Source organism: Saccostrea cucullata, unplaced genomic scaffold (genome assembly GCF_032062105.1).
Source record: "Saccostrea cucullata isolate Sc308-1 unplaced genomic scaffold, CSIRO_AGI_Scuc_v1 ctg5950, whole genome shotgun sequence".
Lineage (NCBI taxonomy): Eukaryota > Metazoa > Mollusca > Bivalvia > Ostreida > Ostreidae > Saccostrea > Saccostrea cuccullata.
This window is the reverse complement of record NW_026929141.1, coordinates 18,520-31,791: the sequence shown is the minus strand read 5'-3', so window position 1 is coordinate 31,791 and position 13,272 is coordinate 18,520. Positions and strand designations below refer to the sequence as shown.

General features: G+C 33.7%; 1 protein-coding gene across 1 annotated transcript; it reads right to left on the bottom strand.

Annotated features, from left to right (window-relative positions):
* Window positions 1-8,381: 8,381 nt before the first annotated feature.
* LOC134279897 (muscle M-line assembly protein unc-89-like) lies at window positions 8,382-13,070 on the bottom strand. The gene is made up of 4 exons (XM_062762314.1): window positions 12,985-13,070; window positions 11,751-11,831; window positions 11,466-11,573; window positions 8,382-10,310 (listed from the first exon to the last, which is right to left on the bottom strand). The coding sequence occupies exons 2-4, from the start codon at window positions 11,816-11,818 to the stop codon at window positions 8,675-8,677; spliced, it is 1,812 nt and encodes a 603-aa protein (XP_062618298.1). The 5' UTR covers window positions 11,819-11,831; window positions 12,985-13,070; the 3' UTR covers window positions 8,382-8,674.
* Window positions 13,071-13,272: the final 202 nt, after the last annotated feature.

Sequence of the window (13,272 nt, the reverse complement as noted above, 5' to 3'; positions counted from 1 at the left end):
GTAAACAGTAAATGATTAAGACACCACACTTGTATGAGTAATAGATCTTGATAAGTAGGCAAAACCATTTGGGGAAAGATTGTCTGCCGTCACTTCCGGTCGTCACAGGAAGTGATCAAAGAAATAAAAAATCAACTTTTCTTTTTTGAAACTTGTTTTGCATCACATTATAGCATCTTATTTGAAGTTTCGAAATGTATCAGTCCCAACGGAAACAAAATGACAACTTCCGGTTAAAAGAGGAAAACTACATAATTTCTTTCCCTTAAAACTTTTTTTATAGTTAAAGTATTTGTAATGATTTTTTTTATATGTTATTCAGACTGCAAATGTCTACAGTAAAGTCTAATATCTCAGTAAAATTCACTGACGGTCGCGTGACTTCCTGTCCTCAAAATCAGAAGTTATCATGGCTAGATTTCGTAAACGGTAAGAGATTAAGACACCAAATTAATAGGGATGGTAGACTTTGATGAGTAGACACATCCTTTGAGTTTAAGATCGTCCGCCGTCACTTCCGGTTGTCACAGGAAGTGATCAAATAAATCAAAATTTTCAACTTTTCTTTATGGAATCTTTCTTAGTATTACCTTATAGCATCTTACTTGTAGTTTCGAGATATGTAGTCCCACTGGAAACAGAAACGACGACTTCCAATTATGAGAGAAAAACTGCATAAATTGAGTATCGTTATATCCCATAAATATCTTTTATAAAAAAAGTATTTGAAATGATTTTGGGAAATTTTATTCAGACTGCAAATGTCTAGAGTAACCTCAAATATCTTTTTTAAAATTTACTTTCTTCAGGTCACGTGATTTCTTGTCCTCAAAATGAGACCTTTAACCCTTACTCAAAAAGTAATAAAGAAATATTCATTACCTTTATCTAGATTCAGCTTCAAGTGTTAATCTCAAGTTTACCTCTCTCTCTCTCTCTCTCTTTGTTGACCTTGACCTATGACCTTGATAAATGACCTTGACCTTTGACCCCATTGACCAAAAGGTCACAATCAAGCTTTAGTATGCGGAGGTATTAACAACTCTCATTTTAACAAATGCTTATAAAATACCCCCCCCCTCCCGTTTCTTAAAAAAAATCAATAGCAACATAGAAAAAACTTCTACCTCTGAAAAGACACCACAGATCGACATAAGATTAAGGATTTGAGTAGAAGACACCTTAAAGAAAGTGCCCTTAGAGTTTTACGGTGAGTCTCTTGAGTATAATGAAATTCTACGGATTATCGGCAAAAACTGCATTTTTTTTCTGTCTGAAATTTAAATTCTGATGGGCATAAAATGAATTAAAGCTCGTATTGGCTATTTCTTCATTTGTTGTTAATATCATTCGATTCTCCTGCTCTAATACGACATTTTAATACCAAGTATTCTAGCTTTCTTTGGTATGTGGAATTTATTTCAATTTTATTTAGATTTAATATTAATTGAATGAATCTAAATTTCATTTGAAATTTGATTTTTTTTTCTAGAAAACACAATGTTATAAGAAATAGCGATTTTCAGCATAGTAAAATGCAATACACGTTTCTTCCCTGTGTTTCCCATCTAGAAATACATGTTTGGAATTTTATTTATGCTACTTACAATGAATTTAATCCACACACATATTCCATACCTATTCCGGTCAGGAATGTTAAAATCCGAACCCGATTCTCTGTTTTCCTTTTCTATAATAACAAACTGTCTTGCATCTCTCGCTCATGTTTCTCACATGCTCATAAGTAATTTATCGCCATCCATTTCAAACATAAAACAACTCAAATCGGATATTTTCAAACATCTCTTTAATACATGTATAATGCACATATGATGCAGGTACACATGGGACATTTCACAACGTTTCCACTTACGCTTCCGTCTTGATGCGCAGATCAAATGCATGTTATTCATATTATTAGGTATATCGTAAATTTAATCAGACCCTACCCCTTACATCTTAACTCGGAAACAATCTCATTCAAGCTCATATATACACCTAGGAGCGTGTTACAATGTTTTGAACGTGCTCTCTTTGCGTGATCAATGAATTCGTGGTTATCCCCGAGTCGACTCGTATAATCCAGGAAGTCTGTTTAGAGTATATTTATACCAACTGCGAGCCCGATCTAAAATCCTAGTAGAGAAATGAGAATTTTGCTGTTTTATTTCTTTTCTTGCTTTTCTTCTACTTTTTTTCAGCCCAAATGATATCGAAATGCTTATAAAGGTGGAAAGGCCAATAATTGTTCGCTGAACAATTAGTCTACTAGTTTATTATATGTCTGTCTTTTTTAAAATAGAAAAAAAAAACATCCTGCATACAGATTAATAGAGGAGGACGGAAGACCTTCTTTGTTGCTGTAGCAACAAGAGTTTCTAGTTATTATTATTTTTCTTCTTCTTCTTCTTCCTGGGTACTTTTTTGTCCGGGAGTGATCTTGTAAACTGTTCATCCGACTTAGGTAAAACCTTTTTAGGGTCAGTAGGCATGTTATGTAGATTTGCGGAACGAAGGTCATTTTGCGCGCATGTGCTTGCAAGAGCGTGCACGTGCAACACGTGAAATGACCGATTTAATTGATATAGGCGTAACTTTTTATTTTTTATATGAAATGCTTTGAAACTCATCATATTAGGATATATTAGTAACATAGACAATATGACATGGTCAAAATAGCAAGATCTCACGCGCATGCACGTGCGCTTCGCTCTGATTGGCTGAAACTAAAGTCTCAATATCTTTCTGTTTTTTGACAAAATCCTTTGAAATTTTGAACTTTGCCATGCATTAGGATATTCTACAACATGATATATAGCAATTATCATGAAAACACGTGCATGCACGTGCGCTGCAATCTGATTGGCTAAAACTTTAAATAGGTATAACTCCCTTGGTTATCAACCAAACAGGATGGGATTTGGAACATAGATAGATATAATGGACTTCTACAAGAAAGTATGGTCACCATACACATGCATACACGTGTATGTACGTGCGCTGCAATCTGATTGACTTAAACTTTAAATAGGTATAACTCCCTTGGTTTTAAACCAAACGGGGTGGGATTTAGAACATAGATAGATGTAATGGACTTCTACAAGAAGGTATGGTCACCATGCTCATGTATGCACGTGCGTGCACGTAAAATGAGTAAAATCAAAAATAATCTTGAATGAGCGTATTTTTTAACACTTTTGAATTAAATACTTTCATATTTAGTATATTAAAATATATAGATTGTGTAGACATGATGATATGGTCATTATGCACATGCATTCACAAGCGCACGCGTGCAGCGCTAAAATTTGGATGAACTTGGTAGACTTCTGGGTAAACGTTATTAAAGTCTTATTTAATGAAGCTTACAAGGAATATGGCACCAAAAGGGAGTTGGGGAGCGTTTGGGGAACATCTGTAACGGTCCCCGTTACAATTAGCACTAGTTATACCTTTTCTTGACTTTACTGAAATAAAAAGTGGAAGAGGACGGGGGACTAGCCTTTCAAAGAATATGATTTCAGTGGCGGATCCAGAAGTTCAGGGGGGGGGGGGGTGAGGCCCAAATGGAGGGTATGACCATAATGGGAGGGGGTGTCCCCCTCCCATAGGTGGGGGTTCGGGGGGAGGGTCTCCCCCGAGAAAATTTTGTTTTAAATGGCTCTAAATGGTGCATTTTCCAGTCTTTTGGGCTACTTTTTGTAGCTTTTTTAAAGACCAAACTTTTAAGAATTTGGAAGAATAAAATGTTTCAAATTAATATAACTTTAACACAAGACTAAAGACTTTGCTTTTAAAAAAATGTTAAATCTGACAATTTTAGGATTACGAGCAATTGACTTCACTTTAAATGTACCTTCTTTCAATTAATTTAGTCGCATGTCAAGCTGACTTCCAAGATACAACTAATGTGCAATTTTAAACACTTTAAAAAATAGATTTTTTTTTTATTTACTCTAACTAGCGCTTTTCAATTTAGTTGAGTATACTATCAATATGATTTGGAAAATAAACACACATGTACAATTAATGGTTTTTGAAACTGAAGAAAAAAATACATAAACTGAAAGCAATATGATCTGCAAGTTTGACATGGGAAAATTTTGTTGTAAATTTGTAATCAAATTCTCAAAGACAGAAAAATAGAACATTTATAGACTTCCATTATCCATATTAGCGATGGAGGAGCTTTTTAAAAGCTTTGATTGAAGCAAAATGGCATTATTGTCATCCTGTACATTATTGATTTCTTATAAAACGCTTTTGATCGTACAGAGATATTTCTTCTGAAACAATTTAAATTTTATTTTGGTTTCATTAATCATAAGGGTTTAAATTACATAAAAATTAATCATAACACATTTTAATAGAAAAATATTTTTCTCAAAAATGCAGCTCATATTGCTTGAAGAATCAGTCACAACTAGAGGCAGGCACTTAGCAAAAGTGGAGGCCAGCCCCCCCCCCCCCCCCGTTCCTTTTCCAACATTACCTTTTCTTTTGAAAACGTTCATTGAAAGGCTGGTCGCCCACTTGTTACTACAGTAAAGTGATATAAGGGAAATGTACCACTGTATGCTAAATAAATGGTAGGAAAGTAAAAAAAAATTCTCTTGCTGGCCCCCCAACTTTCAAAAACGATGCTTCGTCACTCATTGAGAGGGGTTTTGCTTAGCCAACAAGATTTTGAAAAATTGTATTAATTTTTAAAACGGTAAAAAAAAAACCAAATGATATAAAAATATTCAAATATTTTATTCACATATAGTTAAAAAAACATGTTGTCCCCCGCTTTCGCTAAAGCGAGGGGACATTAAATCTCATTCGTCTGTCCATCTGTCTGTCCGTCCGTCACAAAAACTTTAACCTTGCCCATAACTTTTGATTCAGTGGAGCTATATGACTTTCATATTTCATATGTGTATTCCTTGTGACAAGACCTTTCTTTGGGTACCACCAATTTTGACCTTTTGACCTTGGAGTTTGACCCACTTTTAAACAAAAATTCCAAACCTTTACTTTGGCCATAACTTTTGAAAGTTAGGTACTAGGACTTTCATATTTCACATATGTATTCTTTGTAGCAAGACCTTTTATTATATACCAACAAGTTTGACCTTTTGACATTGACCTTGGAGATTTCCGTACTTATGAAAAAACTATAACCTTGTCCGTAACTTTTGAATGGTAAGGGCTAGGGCTTTCATACTTCATATATATAATTCTTGTGAGAAGACCTTTCATTAAATACCATGAACTTTGCCCCTTGGACCTTGACCTTGGAGTTTGACCTACTTTTCAAAAACATTTACCTTGGCCACAACTTTTGAACAGTAGATACCAGGACTTTCATATTTCACATACGTATTCTTTGTGGCAAAACCTTTCATTTGATACTAACAACCTTGACTTTTTGACATTGACCTTGGAGATTTTTTTTGTACTTATGAGAAAACTTTAACCTTGACCATAACTTTTGAATGGTAAGGGCTAGGGCTTTCATACTTCACATATGTAATCCTTTTGAGAAGACTTTTCATTGGATACCAAGAACGTTAACCCTTTGACCTTGACCTTGGAGTTCAGTGTTAATTTCTAAATAGATGACTTATGATAGGGCGATCATATTAGACTCAAAATGTCATAAAATATGACATCTCACCCAAAAAGACACCGAAAGGGGGGGGGGGACCACAATTTTTTGAATTTGCTTGTTTCTTCAAAGAGAGAGAGTTTAAATGATAAACATGCTTACGTATTCGACAAAAAATGCAAACGAGGGTTTCTCCCTTTTTAACAAAAAGAATCGGCTTAACCCCCAACCCCATCCCAGACTGTGTGCGTATGGTATCGCATCTTATAGTTTGGAAAGCTATTATATTCAATAAGGAAAAAAAAGAGCTCTGATCGTCCGCTGATATCATTTTTAATAATCTATGTACATGTATACGTATTACATTATTAAATTATGTCCTGAATTCAGTGATGACTATTTACTTATTATTACTATTTTTTAGGGGGGGGTTCAAAAATTCGTTTAAGCTAACAAATTATGGAGGGGGGGATTAGCATTTACATGTACACTTCAAATTTTGTTTGTATAAAAATATGAAAATTATAATATTTGGTTTCGTTAACCATGTTAACTAGCCTGTTTAGAGGACCTAAGAAGTTGAATGTTTGCGCAAACGACATAAGCTCATGATCATTACCATATATTTTTCAGCTATTCATACTTTAGTTTATATACTTATAAAATTCCTTGGTCCTTATATATTGCTTGAATCCATGTTTCAAATAAAATGGAATGAATTTAGCATGCCAGGTCAGCCCCCTCCCCCAAATTTATTGGAAGTTATGCATATATAGCGTACGTACGTAACTGATTGAAGGAATGTGAACAGATTTTAAAAATCTGCGAAAGGGGATGATGTTAACCCCTTTCCTGCAAAACTAATGGTAAATAGCATTTCTCAGGGGGAAGGGGATCAGTATTTCAGTAGATTGAAAAGATAAATTATTCCAAGAATCACTTTAAATTTGTTGGACTCCCCAAGATGACCAGGGACCATCTTGAGCTGATTGGAAGGCTTTTCTATGAAACAATATTATGTTAACCCCCCTCCCTTGCCAAAATAATGTTTCGTGTTTAGGCATATTATTCTTTAATTGTAGTATACATCTTTTGCAAGGAATTATATTTTCCACAAAAAAAAAAATAATAATAATGCTCATAAGCAAACAATTATATTCCCCACCCAAAAAGATTTACAAAAAGATAATTTTTGTATGCAGTATGTACTCAGTGTTCCGAATCCAAAATTCAGACATTTTAAAATTACTTAAAAACTAGGCTTTCTGATACATGTAAAGCAGTCAGCAGCTTCTACACAAAAAAACAAAACTCAAGCAATATTCTGATTGGTCATCAACAAAATAATATCTTTTTTTTTTTTTTTAAATTCATTCAATTCTGCATACAAGTACTCTGAATATGTGATTAAAAAGATATTGGAGTGTATAATGACAATCTAGTTTTCAAATTTTTCATCATCTTATTCATGACAGTAATATCCTGATATCACGTACTAACGAAGTTTCCCAACTTATTCATTAATCCAGAGCATGCTCCGAGTACAATCAACCCAAAACAAGGACAGGCCACTCACACATGATATGATGTTTCAGTATTTTTAAAATTCTATGGGTTTTTTTGTTGGTTTTAATAATGAGCAAAAACAACCTGTCACTGAAACATATTTTGCCCAACTTGTTTCATGCCAGTGGTTGGACTATGGAATGTTCCTTCAACTTTGCTTAGATCTGGTCTTGTTAAATTTTCTTCCTGTATGAGATTATGTACAGCTAGCACCCAGAAATTGATTAAAAATATTTCAATTAAAATGAAGGCCATCTTTAAAAATTAAATTGTTTGCCTGCCCTCTCCTAGGCTGACCAACTGACTAAAAATGACCCAAGTCAAAACTTTGACATTCCAGGACACAATTTTTTTCTTTTCATTACTCTTATTCTGCAAATATATTTATGTTGAAATTTCCAGGGAAAATTTTTTCCATTTAACTACAGACCCAGTCATTTTACCCTGAGTCAAGTCGGGAACTTCAAAGGGAAAGCAAACATTATTTTTATGATGGCTTGAGACAGTAATTAAATATTTTTATAGGAGGGAATCGAGGAGAGGCAATTAAAACAATATTTCAAATTTTGGTCTATTTCTTGGAAAGCTTTCACTATTTAATATTTTACAATTTTTCAAAGAAAACAGAACACAAAAACTTTTTCAATGAACTTTTTAAAAAAAATTAACCTATAATGTAAGATGACAAAACCAACATAATAATGAAAAGGATTTTATGAAGTTACATTCACCAACTCAGTCCAAAGGAATAAATAAATAATGATGAAAAGGGAAAGGACAGTTACACTAAATAGGATTAATACAAAAATGATTGTCACACTTTTTTTTTCTTTTTACCAAGAAGAAAAAATCTTGATATTTGTACTTTATGGCAGTTGTAAAAGATGAAAATTAAAACCAGAAACATACATGAAATAAAAGTAGATGTCTTTTAAAAATTGCACCAAAATAAACTAATAAAATCTAAACCTAAAAATTATAATACATGTATATACTATCTTAAAATCTATTCTATATTAACTAAAACTTCTCTTTTTTTACAGTTCTATGTACAATTATTTTACAAATCAAATATGAAGCCTTGACAAAATCATAAGTGCACTAGATATGGCTGATATACTGACTATAATACCTGAGTATATTGAGAAATTAAAGTTTTGTATATACAAGAGCATCATGTCAAAAGTTACAAAACATATCTGACAATCAAAATCAATTTAATTAACACACTTGTATTTGCCTTCAAGTTGAAAATAAAATAACACAAAATCTCATCCATCTCTAAAAGCTGTTTAGGTGAGACAGGAAAAATTTAATCCAGAATTGGAACATCTATCAATATGATATGATACAACATCCTATCCTAGAGAAAATTTCTACAGGTTTATTTTCAATGCTTATTACCAGAGTCAGAGAATGAATTGCAATACATGTAGCTTACACATACACTAGAGATACAAGCAAATTTGAGATATTAAAACTCTATTGAAAATCATGTATAACATGAGATTCCAATTACAAGATGGTACATTTTGCACCCATGCTGGTGTGAGCAGAGGTGTTCAGACTGCCATTCAATGTCACTGTTGAATTAGATTTTTCTTTAGTTTTCAGTTTCTTGATTTTGCTCTCCTTTTTGTTCTTCCCTTTCAGCAGCACCTCCCTGTTTACAGCATCAGGCTGTACTCTCGCTGGGGTACCTTTTCTTTCTGCCAATTTTCCACTATGAGGCAAAGGAGAGCTCAACTCAGGGGAGACAACCTGTACAGTTTTTTGAGAATTTCCATCTTGGTTTTCTTGAGTTTCAATTTTGGATTCTTTTTCTTTATTGGAATCTTCATTCGGTAGTGAGATCTTTGTCAGTTTAACCTGAGGTGTCATATCTGCTGACATTTTAGTTGTTTTCTTGGCAGACCTTGCCAATCTCGGGGTCTTCATGGGTGTTTTAAATTCCATGGACTCATCAAGGGAAGTATCTCCACTTTTACCATCAACACTACTTTTTGACTTAGCTGGAGTTTTCCGTGCAGACTTTGTGGATTTTCCAGAAGAGGTTGCTGACACTGCCTCGGTCACTCTGACCTTCTTAACCTGAGGCGTCTCATTGGAAAGATCCATTTTCCGTTTTACTGTCAATTTTGGACTTTTTGGAGTCCTTTTGTCCTCTTTCAGTTCTGGTGTCAATGTCACTTTGGATTCCATTACTTTTGAGGCTGTATCATTTACTACACTGTCATCTTCTGATTGCTCAACATTTCTCTTCCTGGTGCTTCTTGATAAGGCTGGAGTTCTGTTCTTCCTCTTGGTTGCAGATCTGAGTTGTTTGGAGGCAGACTGTGCTGGTGTCTTCTTCTTTATACTTCTGGGTGTAATCTTTGGTGAGCCGGGTTTAACATCCTCCATAGACTTTGAAGCTTGACTCACTGGGGTCTCTTTGACACTTCCCCTTTGTTTTCTTGAGGAGATAGGTTGTGTATCCTCTGAGGCACTGGATACTGGTCTAGCAGGAGTCTTGAATACAGCTTCCACATTCTCAAGAACAACTTTGGGCTCTTCTGTGGATTTGGCAACAGATCGTCTTGGTGTTTTTCTTAACTTCTTTTGCACTGGCGTGTTAGAGTCCTTTTCTTCAGATTTTGATGTATTTGGTTGAACAGATTTTCTTTTTCTTGCTGCCTTATTAGATTGAGGAGATGAAACTTTTCCATGTAGAGAAGTTCTAGAAGACCTTTCGGGTGATTTTGGACATACAGACCTGCGAGTTGACACTGGCTTCTTTGTCTCTGCAGTTTCTTCTTTTTCCTTGGTTCCTGTCATTTTCCTGGTTTGACCACTAGCTACCGTCTTCTGGACCTGAGAACAAGCTTCCTGTAGAGTTTTACCTTTCTGATAAACAGATGACCGCCTGGTGCGCGTCTTTACTCCGGGTGGGGATACAACTTTTCCTGGGCCTTTCTTTGGTTTCTCCTGAGGGGTCACTGCAATGGTTAGCCTTATCCCTCCTTTTCTGCTATGGACGTTGAATATGGAGGACCGTCTGGATCTGGTACCTATGGGAGAGGACCTAATGGGCTCAGGGAGTTTGAACATTGTGTGTCTCCTGGAGTTGGTGGTTTTCTGCGTTGCTGTTCCTGTTGGAATGACTGATTTCCTGCAAAAATATATATAGATTGAATAAAAAATTATATAATGTTCAGTCCTTTGCAACTGCTTCTACAACAAATTTTATTTTTCCAGAGTGTATAGCATGCACTATGAAAAGATTTTTAAAAACATTTCGGGCAGCTGAATTCATTAGAGTTTATAATGATATAACAAACTATATGAATTTCAAATACTGTTACAGTGTAAATGGGGAATAAACACAGTTTTTGTTCAGTGAAAATAACTGTTTTTGCCATAGATATATATAAATCAGATCTTATACAATTAAATAGGCAAAAATTATATTTATACAAGGTACACTCTATATTTGCATGAAAACTATCATTTTTGTTTTTTATGTTTAGGTTAAGAGAAATATTTTCACTTTTAATACTGTAGATCACTTTATTTTCGCGACACTTTATTTTCGCGAGATAGTCATTGACTCTTTATAAGCGGTGTGGTCGTCGCTCTATATAATCTCAATGAATTCTTTTATACGCAAGAATTAAATTTTCACGAGCATATCGTCTCGCGTAATTACGTGAAAATAAAGTTCTCGCGAATAAAAAGTGATTTACAGTAGATCTTGAAAACCTCATGGGCAGAGGTGTGAAAATCAAGTTTTCATTTGTGATACAGGATTTTTTTCCTTTCATTTTTTTTATTGTGCTTTACACTCAAAGAAATATCCAAAATCCTGTTCTACTCATGAAATAAATTCCATATCCAACTAAATAACATGGAACATGAATATCCTATCAGTGCCAAAAATGAATAATTGATTTTAAATTAATCTTATATGTATTGAACAATTGAATGTTTTCAATCTGCAAGTGCATTTTCTTTTCTTTTTTTCCTTTGGACAAAGCAATGTCTCTTTTTTTTTTATTTAGAGCTGCTTTTATTTTCTATTGCTTGTATTCTGCTTTTTCCTTTTAATCTCTTGTACAGAACTTTATAACTCTTGACATACTGATAAAATCTTATCCACAAAGGCCCTCCTTTATTTTTATACAAGTATTGTAATTTCATGTACTACTTTATAATAAAAAACCAAAGAGGAAAAACTCCACACCTTTTAGACTAAGATAATAATTTTACAACAATTTTTTTTCCTTCAGGGCAAATCTATAACAAGTTCATGTTAGTTTATTCTCACCTTCCTTTGCGAACATTGTTTAGCGGAGATTCTTCTAACTCAAATTTCATCTGACTTCCAGACACCCAGCCAGGAGTTTTAGGACTGTAAAACTGGGTAGTGGACATCCTGTTGTGAGGAAATAGCATTATGTGTATACAAATATGTATTTATAATAAATCATTCTCTTCTAAAATGTTTGAAATTTGTCCATTCGAAGATTCATATAAAAGACAATATACACTGTAGTTTATGTACATGTTTTATATATATGCAAATAATCTCTTCAAATGATGAATAAGTTACCCTGCTGATTTCTCGGGGGTTTTGGGGGGACCTCTTCTCCGTGGGGTTCTGCTGGACACACCTGGCATGGTTAGACTTACCCTTAAAATATAATGACAACATAAACAACTGTTTGAAAGCTCAAAAGGATGAAATAAACTTGACTAGAATTGTTTTTTTAATAAATATTTGTCTACTAGATCACGTAGATAAAATTTTATTACATTTTTACCAGTGTAATACTGTAATTTATTCATTGAATAAAAATGATGTTCTGTCACAGTGTGACAGGATATCAAAATGATATCCTTTCACATTGTGACAAATATCAGAAGTGCGGGAAAACTCACGAGTTTTCCTCCCGATAACAAAGAGTGTTGTAAGAAATATTCCTTGGCTTGTTATAAGACAAAGAACGAGTTAATAGACAATTTTGACAGAGATAAAGACAGCGAACATTCCCCCAAATATGTTGCTGAAATTCATGTTTACAATGTTTCTCACTCAGCAATGATGTCTCAACTGATTAACTATATTTTATGACGAGTTGTAGCCTAAAAGTCTGCATTACAAAAAAAAATGTGTGCAAAGGGAAAATCAAAGAAAATGTAATAAACAGAAAATTCAATGTGTTGTCATTGAAAATGAAATTTATTTCACTCATGAGTTATGATTTTTTTTTATATTTTCACATGTGCTTCGCACTCGTGAAAATATCAAAAAATTCTGTCCCACTCGTGAAATAAATTCATTTCCATATTCAATGACAAAACATTGAATATCCTCTATATATCATTCATATCACCCCCCCCCCCTTTTTTTTAAATAGTACATCATTTTTACACGTGTGCAGCATTAAACATTTCAAAATAATTCTAGTTCTAGGCCTATAAACATTCATTATTACATTACATCATTGCATATGTTCACAGTTGCTCATGTCTATTTATGCATTTTTTTTTTTACAATTAGGGCCTATGAAAAATTGAGATTGGAGCTTTAGCAAACATAGATCTAGAAATTCACAACATGTCCCTATGACATGTTTGATGGCCTATCTCTTCCCCACCATCCTTCATTTCATTTTGTTTACATTCGAGATGTGGATTTACAAACATCTGTTTCTGATATCAAATAAAAGCTATATTATAAAGAAAATAAATATGATTCAAATGCAACTTCTGATAGTTAAAAATACTGGATATACTTTTACTTATCTTATTTCAAAAATAATATAAATATGCTTCACACTTACTCTCTTTCCGAATTCGCCGCCGGAACTATATGAAATTTAAACTTCTAGCGTTATCCATATAAGGAACAACAATGGCGATGTTGTGGTTATTTGACCAATGAGAAGTCAAAAATAATAAATTTCAAATGAAAACTGATATATCACTCCGCTAGAACGAAATACGCGTGCTCGATAAATGATAGACTTTTACGTTTTAATTATTTTTTGTTATAAGAAATAGAGGAAATAAAATGTATGAAAAGTGTTTAAAATAATTTAATATAACAAAACAGCTACTACTCAAAACGT

Excerpts from the sequence above, each read along its gene's own strand:
- LOC134279897 (XM_062762314.1), bottom strand. The coding sequence starts at position 11,818 with ATGCCAGGTGTGTCCAGCAGAACCCCACGGAGAAGAGGTCCCCCCAAA. Across the intron at positions 11,574-11,750 it reads ACCCCCGAGAAATCAGCAGG|GATGTCCACTACCCAGTTTT; the intron begins GTAACTTATTCA and ends TCCTCACAACAG. Across the intron at positions 10,311-11,465 it reads AACAATGTTCGCAAAGGAAG|GAAATCAGTCATTCCAACAG; the intron begins GTGAGAATAAAC and ends ATATTTTTGCAG.